We start from the raw sequence: 14444 nt of genomic DNA on the forward strand, positions 1-14444 counted from the left end.
ATAATAAATGCGACCTGCATTTTGTTCACAAGAATACATGGACAGACGGACGGACGGACGGACGGACGGACGGACGGACGGACGGACAGACGGACGGACATGCATAAATCGACTCAGAAAGTGATTCTATGAAGGTTCTCAAAAGTAACTATGGGTCTATCTCGTTTCCTTCTCCATGTTACAAACAAATGCACAAAGACATAATACCCTTACCACTATGTGGTGTAGGGTATAAAAAGTAAAACACATACATACGTAATACAATTCCAAATACTATGACTATCTAGCTATGAAAACGACTTAACTATGGTGGGTCTTGGGGTTGTGTTTGTGGTCTTAAGGTGTCTGTATGCCCGGCACGTTGGGACCTAGAAACGTATACTGAAAATGTTAATTACTAATATTAGCAACAACTACGGCTAAGGTTATGTCCTTAACCAGCATCGAACATCAAGTTTCTAACCAACACTGGTTTGGGGGGGTTCACTACACCACGTGACCAACGCTGCATTTATTCTGGAAGGGCACATCTCAAGGCGAAGGAATGCCGACATTAGCTAAGCACATCGTTGTGACCGTTTTGACGCAACATTTCCAATTTCAGTTCATGTTCTCGGGCTTTCAGTCGCAAGGCAGCAATTGATGAGGAACGTCGATCTTCCGGTGGTGTTCCAGAACGTATGACATTGGTTGTTGCCGCACCGGCGTTGGATTGATGCTGGGGCGAATGATGCGACATCACCACATTCGACTGAGGTACATTGGGTGGTGGTGGTGCCTGCACTGCCGGCGGCATTGATGAGTGAACTAACGAAAGCCCCACCACTGGTGAATGTTGCGAGACGGCGACAGCAACTGTTGAACCCGGTTGTGAGGTTACCGACGATGGTGATGTGGGAGGAGAGGCAATCAAATGATTGGGAGAGTGTAAATCCGGCGAACCAATTAACATGGGTGGCTTGGCAGCTATCTGTGGTGGTCTGGGCATGGCCGTCATATTAGCCAATAGCGATTGAAATGATGTTGATGGTGAATACATGGATGCCATTCCCGGCGGCAACATGTGTGGCGGTGCTCTGTAATTAAAGGAAACCCAAACACACATACGTAATAATTAAAGAACACAATTTTTAATTGATAATTTGAGCTTCGAATGTTACCTCTGAAACTGATTAAAGTAGCCCGACATCATGGGCGCCGCCGCTAAATGAGGATAGCGGAAGGCGGCAATATTGGCATGGGCATCGAAGGGCTTCCGTAAATTGGCAAAGCCCAAATGTGTGAATGGATTCGGAGGCAGGGCGGAACCGACTACCGTCTGTATTGTTCCAGGACCGCTGGGCAAATAAGGATTATAGGGGTGGGACTGGGGACCCACCTTTTCTTGTTTACGCCATTTGGCTCGACGATTCTGGAACCAAACCTAGAAGAAAACCACAATGATGAAATGATGGATAATAATTAATAATTTGTTTTGTTTTTCTTTTTTTTTTTTAGAAAATAACCACAAAAGAAAATCAAACAACTGAAAACGAAGCAAAAACAAAAGCCACGGCAAAAACGATGACTGACTGAACAACCTCATTTGTTATCAAATTGTTATTTAATTATTTTCCATGAATTCAATTAATTTCATGGAGTTTGCAATGTCTGCGGCCACATCATCTGGCCGTTCCGTTTTATTTGTTTGGCAAATTATTTTCTCTCTCTCCTTGTTATGATATTCGTTTGTTTGTTAGTTTTTTTTTTCTATCACATATTTATGGTTAGCAATGCTTTCTATTCATTGCTGTGGGATTAGTTTTTCTCTTGAATCGACTTTTTTTATAAAAAGTCTAAAATTTAATTTGAGGATATGAGATGGAAAAATATTGAAATATGCATATATTCATTCATAGAAGTTCGACTGGCAGGGCTATTTTTGTGTGCATTACAATTCTAGCAGATTAGCTGAATTTCGTCACAACCTGTTCTAAGTGGATAAAATCTCACTATTTGTTTATTTCTTTTTTCGGGATGAGCTTATTAATGTAAATTGTTAAATATGACTTTTGTAAACCAAAAATATTTGAAAATATTGCGCGCGGCATGTGCCTTATTTTCCCCTTTTTGAAGTATCCAATTTAGTCCAAACTTGATACATAGTAATATCATTGATACAGAAATATCGAGTTTGGAAACGGATAATAGCGGCCCACTCCTTCTAGTAACTCCGATTTTTTAAATCAGCACATTGCAAAATATATCTGCCACCTCTAGATACGGTATGAAGATAGGATAGAATGGACCACTCCTTCTGGTACCCATAATGTGTCAAAATTTTGAGTTATTATAACCCAAGCCAATCCAAACTACTGAACGTATCGATTCAAGAATTTGTATACGATACTATACTATAGAGCTTTGGCAATTAATCCCATAATCCATTTTGGGCGTGGTCGCGCTTATTTTTAAAACATAAATTTCAATTGGTGATATGGTCTTACAATTTGGTAGGTATAATTAACTCAATCTAAACATGATTTGGTGGGTTCTATACATGACCTCTCTTGGTTTTAAAATCCAAATACAGTAATGAACCCGTGAATACAATCATATTATTTGGTATAGAAAACTACTGCAATGATCTACGTAATCCTAATTGATTTGAAGAGTAGAATAACCGACCTCGACCATATTTTTTAAAATCCCTCTAATAAATAATTGGACATAATGAGCGGCAATGGACACAACAATGGCCGGCGGCGTTTAGTGAGCGGAAGAACCATCATTTCATTTCAACTCCCTTTATTTGGGTCAAAAATTAAACATTCAATAATAAATACTTAAATATGGGACCTGATTGCTAATAAGAAATGTTCACAATATATTTTTTGTTCCTTCAATGGACACGAGGTCTTTCAAAACTAAAACAACGGGCCAGCGACCCCGATGGATCAGCTTATATCATTTAAACTGGGTAAAGTAGTTCATATAGTCCTAACCTGGTGTGTCGTTATATTTGTATCAGACCTAGATCGGCGATGCGAAAAGGGAAAAATGAGAATACTCCTTCGGTACCCTTCCCATAAAGCATCGACAATTTGGAATTATCATAACCCTAGTCAGAATACATTTAAATAATCGCACATAAGCTGAGGGCATACATCGTTTTTAATGTATTTAAAAAAAATCAAATTGAACAAGTAAAATCGCGAGTTCCGCCGGGACGAAATTTTAATAAGATTCACCATGAGATAAAGAAAACCTTTAAAAATAAAATTGAATATTTTGTCCACATCAATTTTTTGCCAGGGAAATCGGTTGGTAAAAAGTCTATGGTTGTTATTCAAATTCTAAATTAAACAAGTAAGCAAAGATTATAGTCGTGCGGAGCCGACTATGTTATATTCTACAACACTACAATATGTTGGAGGCCCCTTATGTATAGGGACATTTGCCCAACATTTATGCACTCCGTCGGGCTGTTAGTTGTCGTAGTCCATTTTACAGCTAAATATATTCCAATGGTCATCCAAAATGCTAGAATTCTTCCCTGTCCTTAACTCTCTTCACAGGCGTGTCGATTGGCTTTAATTGTGTGATCGGAAAAACATTTCCGTTTTTGGTTAATTTGAACCCCTAAATCATCACCAAAAGCAAGAAGCCCCTCTGTATCTTAAAATTTAGACTCATCTATATGATTTGCTTATTTACGATATTTGGCCATATTCGTCAACGAAATCAGCATAAAAAAGACAGAAATTCGCCTTTTGTGTAATTCGGATATCGCCTGTAAGTAATGCTGGTATTTTTTCACATAAAATTAGTGGTTCATTGTACCCGCTGTCCTAAACTCTAACTTTATGCCAGATTTCGTGTCCTTTGGTTTCTATTTGTGACCTTTATAACGGCTGCAAAATCAGGAAAATTGTTAGTTGTTGGTCCATTTGAACCCCCTAATATATTGTGGACATCTTTGAAAACAATAGGCCTAGCCCTTTTGAGCGCATCCCTACCCTTGTGAGAATTTCCTTGAGGATCGGAGTATTGAGGATTTGCAATACTTATAGAATATCCCCAACCTGTGTTGTAAGGTGAAAAAATAAAAAAAATCAAATTTAAAAATTCGCATGCGATAAAAAATATGAAAAAATAAAAAAAATGTCACAAAATACTACAAAATCTATATAAACATCATTATTGTTACCTTTTTATGCGATTTTTTTAGATTTTATACTTTTATGTCAAAAGGGCATTCTGAATTGAATTGAATTTGTCAAAATCGGCCCAGCCATTCTTGAGATATAAGCATTTTAACTAACATCCCCTTCCCTATATACACATTTTATATATTTCGCTATATATAACCGATATATTTACGTAACGATCAGAATTGACCTGTTCGTCTATTTGTGATTTCGCCGGGATTAATAATATTCGCGTTTTAATGGAAATTTTGACTTCTGCCCAGCCCTAAGATCTAGCCCCATGCTACCTTCCGCTTTGATTGGTCTATAATTGCGACCTGTAGAGCAACTGCAAAATCAGGAATTTTTTTCAGTTTTTGGTCCATTTCAACCCCTAAATATTATGTGATCATCTCTATTCTGACCCTAGCCCCACCTCCATTCTAAATTTCGTGAAGATCGGGCCATAATTGCGACCTGTAGAGTGATTACAAATTAACATGGACAGACGGACGGACGGACATACATAGCTAGATCGACTCAGCTCGGCGAGCTAGGAAGATCGATATATACTTTCCTATGTGGGAAACCAATATTTCCCCAATCAAACTTATAATACCCCCAACAAATAGTGTTGTAGGGTATAAAAATCTGCTAAAAAATGTGGTAAAAATCACCAAAATTCTAATTATTCGGGTGAAAGTGGCTTAAAGAGTCTAAATATTAAATATAGGAAGGTAAAATTATATGGGGTCATGGGAGAACGTGAACCTATGCAGACAATGTTCTGCCACAGGAGGTAGAACCCGTTAAAACTCTTAAATCTGAATTTTCGATAATTCCATAAGAACAGAAGTTACCTATTTACGAAATTACCCTGCCTACTGACAGAATAAACATGTTTGTAAAATTTTAAACTTCTGTCTCAATTCGTTCGAAAGATCGATCGGGATTACAACAGAGAGACGGACATCTCTAAATCGAATATCTATACTTTGTTGGGTCTATCGTGAGTAGATCGAGGTGTTACAAGCGGAATGACAAAGAGAATATACCCTGCATAGTATATAAACGAGAACAAAAATCCACATCGCCAAGTTAAATAATTTGACTTTAAACCCCTTAACAATAATAGAACCGGTTTTTATTTTAAAATATAAATTAAACAAACCCTTAAGATGTGTTGTACAGCAAAAAAAGTATATGGAAATATCTTTATGCTCAAAACAGTTACAGATTTTTGACCGGAGAGAGAAAAAAGTTAAGAGATCCATCGAAATTCGAAACTTTCCGTATAAAACGAATAAAAAATTTCTACAAATTAAGAGGTATGGTCTCAATTTGCTGAATATACATGAATATTCCATCGTTTAATTGATTTTAAAATACTATATAGGTTTGATTATCTTTGGACTACGCTTGTAGCCAAGTCTACAAAAAATGCTCAAATTTGGATAATCAAAACGAAGGGAATTGCTAAAAAAGAAAAAGATTCCTCCAAAAACTGGTATAAAATTCCAACGATTCTGAAAAAGCTAATCCCCAGAAGGCATACGATGCATTTTCGGTGCTGTGCAACTCTCTACTTGTTGTTGGACATATGTCACTTCAATATTTGTCACATCGACTCACCTGAATCCGGGCTTCCGTTAGACCAATTTTCATGGCCAGCTCCTCTCTGTAAATAAATAAAAAGTGAAATAAAGCGATTAGAAATGTTGGTGCTTTTAAATTATTTAATTGCAGCTTAAAGCGATTAAATAAAATGTGTCGTTATGCACACATTTACGATGTGTTTGTTGTCAGTTGTTGCTGTTGTTATTTATCATTCGCATTTAATTAAAACTAAACATTATAATTTATTAACGGTCGACTCCCCGAACCCTTCAGCCTGTCTTCAATGATGAATGAATCTGGTAATTATTGTCGGGAAATGAAGCCGGTTTGTGGAACGCTACAGTAGGTCGTCTATAATATTCGTTTGGTATTTTGAGAAAGTTAACAAAGCTGAGAAAATAACTTTTCACGTGAAAGTTTTATAAAAAAAAATTAAAGAAATTTTATACAATTGTAGAAGATACACTATTTCGAGAACATCTTAAAATCCTAGAGCTGCCTCAATTTTTGATGAACCTGATGATGTGCTACGCAATTTTTTACAGATAATTCCAACTATAAAACATTTGCTCTGTAGCTAAAAACGTTTGTAGACTTATCCATGCCGTTATAAATCGATCAATTTACGTTTCATGATTTAGCTAATTTAATTTGTTTTACCGGTTAATAACAGTAAAACGCAACAACGCCAATACAGTGGTGGTGATTATTCATTGTTTTTATTTATTTTATTGTTCTTTTTTTGTTTGCTTTTTTTTCTTTGCCAGCCAGGGAGCAGTTTTTGTTTGGCTTTGTTGTGGTACAATTGAATGTTTTATTAATTGAACAATAATTAAATCAATAAATCTTGCTTTTTGTTGGTGCTGTTGTTGTTGTTGTTGCTAGTGTTTTCCGAAACAAATAATTGGCAATTGCAACTGGAATAAAATGTATAAAGTATAATTGAACTGTAACGTGCCACAAAAGTGCTAAGAAACTAAGTCCACAGAAAACCGGAACAAATATTTGCTGAGGAGAGAGTAGTGGATGGGGCATTGGATATAACCACTTACAGAATTTTTATTTTCGCAAATACGGAAGTAAATTTTAGACAAGGCTTGGCACTGTTACCAAGTGCATGAAATGATCAATAAGTTGGTGTTAATTGGAAAGAAAATTAAGAACCTCTACGAGGTGTAAAGCCTATTTTGAATGTGCTAAATAATTTCCGAAAGTAATGCCAAGTTAAATTTCATGAGGCGCTTCTAGATTTCAATTAGGAAGATTCATTAGAGGCTATTTGCGTATTGCCATTTGCGTATTGGAAGTTTTATTTTCTAGTTAAAAACGTTCGTTATATCATAATTTACTTGACTACTTTAGGCCAAGTTTGTCGAGTAGAGCCATTTTACTAGACTCAGACTGCGAAACTCCGAAAATTAGAGTGTTAGTAGCTGTAGAAAACACATCGGAAGAGTGTTATTTATAGAATATCAGCAAATCTGCCTTCCATATAGGAGACGCGTAGATATGTATCAGCCACAGACCTCAGTCAAAATATGGTTTCAAGAACTACAAGAATGTTAAAGTTTTCACCACGATTACAGATTTTACCTTTATGATATCGAAAAAAAAAATGGCAAAACTAGTAGATTCTTGCAGGTACTGGAACAGAGCAAAAAGAAATAAAAATGATGTTTAAATAATAGTTCTCACAACTGTCATACAACCAAATCGGGGGTCTTGAAATGATGCAACCAATAAAAGGCATGCCAGGATACCATCAATATATACCCATATATGAATGCCAATTTTTTACAATATCGAACTTCTGATATGATTGAGATTTCGTTTCTCAGATAGTTTTTCCTCTTTGCCAGGTGGGCTTACAGGTACCCTAGAATTTCCTCTATAATCAAATAACCTAACTTATTTATTATTTCGGTTATGAATTTTTGTATTCTCATATTTAAAATGGTGAAAGTAGTAAAAGAGAGAAATGTTACATTCGCTCTGATTTAACTGTTTGGCTTAAAAGGAACGGGAGCGGAATACTAGTAAAGCTGTCCAATTGTATGGCAATCCTTCAAAATCAACACTTCAGCCACTTTGAAGCTGGTGATATAGTACGATATTGCATGTTCTGGAACACAACTAATATTTCGACAGCTAAGCTTTTTGTACTAAAGCATATATACAGGGTGAGATATAAAAACTGCAACAAAGTCAAATGAAAGCAAAAAATGTCGGAAATAGCATCAAATTTTAGAATGAGTAAATTCTAAATGAGGAAATAGCATCAAATTTTAGAAACCGTCACACGCTGCCCAAATGTTGCTCTGCGGTATTTTGGCCCGTTTCCGGCGAAGCGCTTGCTTGTGATGATCGACACTTTGGCATATTTTTGGTATCCGGAGATTTTGGTGGCCATTGTGCGCTGGAAATGAAGCGAGGAACCTCATTTTTCTTGGGTGGCGCGTTCTGAGTGCGATGGCGCTGAGTCCTGTTGGAATGGCCGAGGTCTGCGGCCAAAATGTTTGCGTGTCCAAGGCTATAATACACAATCCAGAATATTTTCGCGATAATATTCATTTTTTTTTTATTTATTTTGACGAGCGGAGAGTGACCATCGGCTGTTATGGCGGCCCACACCATCATCATGGCCGGCGCTTGAGTTCTGGTGGCCAACATTTTCAGCTGACCTCTTTGGCAAGTAAACACGTTAATTTTGTATGTTTACAAACTGCTAGACAACGAAAGTTTTCTCTTTGGAGAAAACCAAGTTCGGCAGTTCACCACTTTCGGTCAAGCGAAGCAACTCTTTAGTTCTTTTGAATTTCAATGGGATATTGCGATATGTTCAGCTCACGAGCCATTTCGACTCGGGTTTCGATCAAGTCGCTTCTTTACTTTTCGAACAATTTCTCCTGATGTTGCTGTTTTCTTCCTTCCACTTCCATGACGTCGGGCTATGCTACCAGTATGACGGTAACGAGCGATGGTACGAGATACAGAAGATTTATTCACATTTAAATGCTGGAGTGTTCTAAGGATAGTCACTTGTGGTTTTCCAGCCAAATACAAAGAAATCACACTATCACGCTTAAATTCCATCACGAATAACTTTTTTTTTCTAGAAAATTCTCACCAAAATGCTTTTGTACACTTGCCACTGGAATAATTTTAACAGCTGCAGCTGTGGCTTAGAAATAACAGCAGTCCGAAGTTGGTTGCAGTTTTTTAATCTCACCCTTTAATATCAACCCAAATAGTATGGAATTTTGCACCTATAACCAAATCGGTTCGAAATCGGTTCATATATAGCTATAGCTCCCATATATATTGTTCATCAGATTTGTTATTCTTGTCCTCCGCAGCCGTAATAAGCAATCTGTAACAACGATATTTGGGGAAATATATCAAATATAGCTCAGAAATACCTTTGTAAAATTTTATCGAGATCGGTTCAGATTTGGATATAGCTCCCACATAGGATGGAATTTGGCACATATGACCAAATCGAGTCTAGAAACATGTATTCCAATTTTGTTGAGATATAACTATCGGTTCATATAAAACTATAACTCCCATATATATTGTTCATACGATTTGTTGAATTTGTCCTGCACAGCCGTAATATGCACTTCGTAGTAACGAATTTCGGGGAACTGAAAGGCACAAATGCGTCGGCAAATTTAGTAGAAATCGATTCAGAGGACGATATTCCTCTCATATATTAGATCCTTTGGACTTTCCTTTAGAATCACAGCTCCTTTAGAATCACAGTTGGTATGATTGAATTCTCACAAATTCTCCAAAAAAACTTTTATTTCTTGTGTGAAGCTTTACGACTTTCTTTACTGTTTTTTTATTATTATTATTATTTTTTTTTTTTTTGGAAAAAATAACATTTTTCTGAGAGGCTTTGGAAATTTTTTCAAAAATTTGTGAATTTTTTTCAAAAAATTGTGAATTTTTCAATTTAATTATTTTACCACTGAATGTTGTTAAGTTCTGTTATTTCATTGAAAATGTCAAAAATATAATAAAACGTAATGTAAATGAAGCATATTGACCCCATACCATAAAAGTAAGAATGGGAAACATAAGTACATATCGTTATTATGTGACTTATGTGCAAATATGATTGGGCACAAAATTGGTATTGACATTTGAACAATTTAAAGAATGTGAACAGGAATTGAATAAAAACCTTTACCAAACTTCAAACCATTGGGAGAAATCAACATTGTCCGTAATGAATAAGAGAGTAATGCAAATGAACGTCATAAAAATTGTCAAATCTAAAAAAGGTGTGTGGAAAAGCTACATTGATCTTGCAACTGGTCATGTAACCACAGAGTCTTTTTCCAGGTATATCAGGTGAGTTCTGCGTGTTTTTTGTATATACAAAAATAGTAAAAAATTAAGATCAATATATACTACTTATCTTGGCAATAATGCAAAATCTTATGAAAGAAAAATGAGGGTATTATATCAATTTTAATTTGACAAGAAAGCGCCAGTATCCATATTGGAAATATTGAAAGATGGGGGAACCAATATATTAAGATATTTGACACTTTTTGTCACTGAAAATCCTACATTCTTAAAATGAGAAATTCTTAGAAATGAGACCAACATCTCAAAATACCTAAATTTTGGGTAGTATAGACCAACGTTTCAATTTTCAATTCAATTTTCATGGTCAAACACTGTGGACTCTTTTTTACTCTATTTCATGGCATTCTTCCCGAAAGCACACAATCATTATAACTAAGAAAGCAGCTGTTGCAATTTAATTTTTGTACCCATTTTACCCATTCATTAAATCTGTTACATGAATCTTTATTTATGAAGCCAAATCTAAATCGGATATTTTCTAAGATTTTTATGATAATAATAGTTTTTTTTTTTTTTTTTTTTTGAAAACTTGGAGTTTGTGGGTTAATGTACCAAAAGGAGTGCATTTATATGATTCACTTTAGATCTAGTGGTGATAATAGTATTTAAAATTTTAAGAAAGTGGTTTGAGGTTTATATAATGATTATATGAAATTTTGGCCCTTTGGGGAAGTGGAGTATGCCTTGGTTAGGTGGAAAATAGTCACCTACATCTGGCAAAAATTTTGTGATGTACCAAGTTTGAACGTAATTGGTTTCATCCATTGTTTTCTATGGGATATGCAATGTTTATAATTTTGTAATTTTTTACCATTTGGTAGGGGCACCACAAGTGGAACTACGTTGACAACTACGTTTGACAAAAATATTATGATTTGTATAGGTTGGACCTTATCGGGGTACTATATACCAATATAATGTCCACTTTGTTATAAATATATTTTCGGTGAATCCATAATTTAGAAATGACCCCCTTTTGGAAGGTCAGTGGTTGGTGATATAAAAAGAAAACAGAGACAACGGAAAAGTACCACTCCCAAACTATGAATGTTTGTTTAGCTCTCTTTCATTTCTAATCTCTAATTCCCTTAAATATAAATCATCAAAATCTCATTAAGTAATGCCGCCCAAAGATGTTGACCATTCTTCATTAACTGCTAACATCAAAATCAATTTAAAATCGAATGTCATCAACACCACATTAAACGCCATACCAATGATATTTAAAAACATATTAAGCCAAGGAAATATGTCAAATTAATGCCCAGCCACAACCCACACTCGAAGGCGAGACAAGACCAGACGGACATTATTGTTCCCGACGACACCCCACCCCACTCCATACCGCCCAAATGCATAATGAAGATCATCCAGACTGAGCCAAACAAAAAAGAAAAACATTGGTAGTCAGACAAACATCAGCCAAAACATAGCTTAGTATTATTTTGTTAATTAATTAAATAAAATCCAACGCTGCGGCGGCAACAGCGGGAAACCAATTTATGTGCTTTTATGTAAATTAACACAATTATCGTTTGTATCGCACAAAGATAAACCAATCTCTTTGTCTGCCTCGCTGTCGATCGTCAACATGTGTTGCGTTGCGTTGCGTTGCCGTTCGACTGCTCAACATCTATCGTTCCATCAGACTGGGCGTTTAATACTGCTGTCTGCCACCAAACAAGTTTGAGAAGGGAGAGAGAGAGAGAAAATTTCAAATCAAACAGCTTCATATTGATGATAAATTAAAAATGCATATCAAGAGCAGATAACAACGTCAGATAAGATAGCATCGTTGCCTGAAGAGTGTGTTATTGTTGTTCACAACACAAACAAAAAAACCAAAAAATCACCACCATCATTAAAATCGACAGCATCATCATAATTATTGTCCCCGACTGCCACACTTCATTATCTTGTTTCTGATTATTGTGATTATCATTAAAACGCACATTAAAGTCACAATGAAAGTTTGTCAAACACATTTGCATACGTAAATAATTTAACCTGCATATGGAATGACCGATCCCCGATCCTCGATCCCCTTAAGACGCATATCAGGTGTTGCATTTCATCTCGGCCAAGAAGGGGGACAACATTTCATGCTCAAAGCTAGCTACCTAGATATTAATTGGGCTAATATTTTCATTAAATTGATGGCCGTAGGCATTTGCTAAATGAAATTAAAACAACAACAACAACAAAAACAACGGCGACAGGATTATTACAATTTCACATGTATGTAAACCCATAAACACGATCTTATCGCTTTGGCTAATAATTTACAGCTTGAGAATGGCCAGAGAATGCAACGCATAGCAGCATAATGGCATTTTAAAGCTATAGGTCAAGGCATACATACATACATCCATGTGCAGACATACATACGTAGAGATATTTTAGGAAAAGAGTGTTATAATTGCTTGATTTTTATCAACATTTTGTTTTGCTACTGAAGTGCTACTTCATAGCATTTTATAACCATAATTAGCATTATTAATAAGAGGAACAAAATGTTGGGGTTGCCTTGGTTGGTATGTCGGTGCGGAACAAAAGACTTAAGACACATACCCATAATAAATGCTATATTAAATAGTAACGATCCATAATTAGGTGAGTCTTTAATGTCCCAAAACAGAGAGGGAATATGACGACAATTTTCTGTTGAGGAGGCATTGTGGCCAATAGGTTTGCTTGACAATTTCGAAGAACAAAAAAAAAAAAAACGGTAAAGAAAGTCTTAAAGTCGGGCAGGGCCGACTTTATGATACCCTACACCACTTTGCTAATTTAGTTGATTAAAAGTTTTTATGGGAGAATTCAATCATAAACGCTATGATTATAATTATAATTTTAAGTTCAAAGGACTAAATATGCCGAAGCATTTGTATCTTTAAATTCGGACTTATATTGCACATTTGGTGCACAATTAATTTGAAATCGGATAAAGATATAGATGGGAGCTATATACAAATCGGATCCGATCTCGATAAAATTTGGCAAAGATATTTCTCAGCTGTACTTGTGCATTTTGTGAGTGCATATTACGCTTGTTACACACAGCCACATGACAAATCGGAGGGACAGTATATATGAGAGCTATAGCTATATCTGAACCGATTTCGATCAAATTTGGCATACTTATTTTCAGGTCCAATCTGATCGTATGTGCAAAATTCCATACTATTCGGACTGATATTACACGTTTGGTGCACAATAAAAGGCAAATGGGACGAAGATATATATGGGAGCTATATCTAAATTTTGACCGATCATCTCCAATTTCAATAGGGTTCGTCCTTGGGCTAAACAAATGATTTGTGCAAAACTTCATCTGGATAGGGCAATGAATGCGAACTGTACTTTGTTTACAAAAATACAAGGGCAGATGGACAGACGGACGGACATACATAAATCGACTCAGAATGTGATTCTATGCAGATAATCAAAAGGAACTATGGGTCTATCTCATTTCCTTTTGCCTGTTACAAACAAATGCACAAAGACATAATACCCTGACCACCTTGTGGTGTAGGGTATAAAAAGAATTCCCAATTAAGGGGAGACGTTTATTTCTACCCTACAAGACTATGCGTTAAGTTTTGGTTTGGGTCAAAAAGTTTGAAACTCCTCGAAATATGGGTCCTATACCCACTATGTAGCATATCCATCTTCCTATCTCGCCGAGCTGAGTCAGCATAGTTATGTGTGTCCCTCTGTCCTGTTAATTTGTAATCAAACAGTGGGTCGCAATAATGGCCCGATCCTCAAAATTGGGTATGGAATTAAGGTTATGTTTAACATAGAGGCCTATTGTTTTTGGAGATGAAATAGACAGCTCACAATTGTAGACAAATTGTCTTGGAACTTTGCATGTCATTTCGAATAGTCGTGGGATAATTATTGGACAGTTTCGAAAATTGTTCATAGCCTCGTGACCAAGAAACCAAATAATTTCAGGTCGTCATTGCAAATCCCGGACATCTAATCAAAATATTTTACCAGCATGTGCTCTACTGATTATGATTGCAAGATTACAATTGTGCTTGTAAGTTGATTTTCTATGAAATAAGAACTTCAAATATTTAACAATTGCTATTTTAATTGTTAACTGGCACTATAATCTTCGAATTTATAAAAATCACTAGTTCTAGATCTAGTATATATCCTTGACTTACCTGCATATAAATTGATTGAAAATTGCATCTCCTTAGACATATTTAAAATCGATAGGCCCCATTAAATGGAGGCTACATCAAGTAGTGGCCCAGTACT

The 14444-nt window shown here is 35.9% G+C and overlaps 1 protein-coding gene across 1 annotated transcript in view; it reads right to left on the reverse strand.

The window, feature by feature from the left end:
- Positions 1–212: 212 nt before the first annotated feature.
- Positions 213–14444, reverse strand: part of LOC101893751 (homeobox protein aristaless) — a 56264-nt gene continuing 42032 nt past the window's right edge. Inside the window, exons 3-5 of the mRNA XM_005181421.4 lie at positions 5802–5847; positions 1161–1423; positions 213–1076 (exon numbers count right to left, since the gene is read on the reverse strand). Coding sequence (XP_005181478.1) covers positions 554–1076; positions 1161–1423; positions 5802–5847 — 832 coding nt within the window. The 3' untranslated portion in view covers positions 213–553. The remainder of the gene's footprint in view (positions 1077–1160; positions 1424–5801; positions 5848–14444) is intronic.

Source organism: Musca domestica, unplaced genomic scaffold (assembly GCF_030504385.1).
Source record: "Musca domestica strain aabys unplaced genomic scaffold, Musca_domestica.polishedcontigs.V.1.1 11, whole genome shotgun sequence".
Taxonomy (NCBI): Eukaryota; Metazoa; Arthropoda; class Insecta; order Diptera; family Muscidae; genus Musca; species Musca domestica.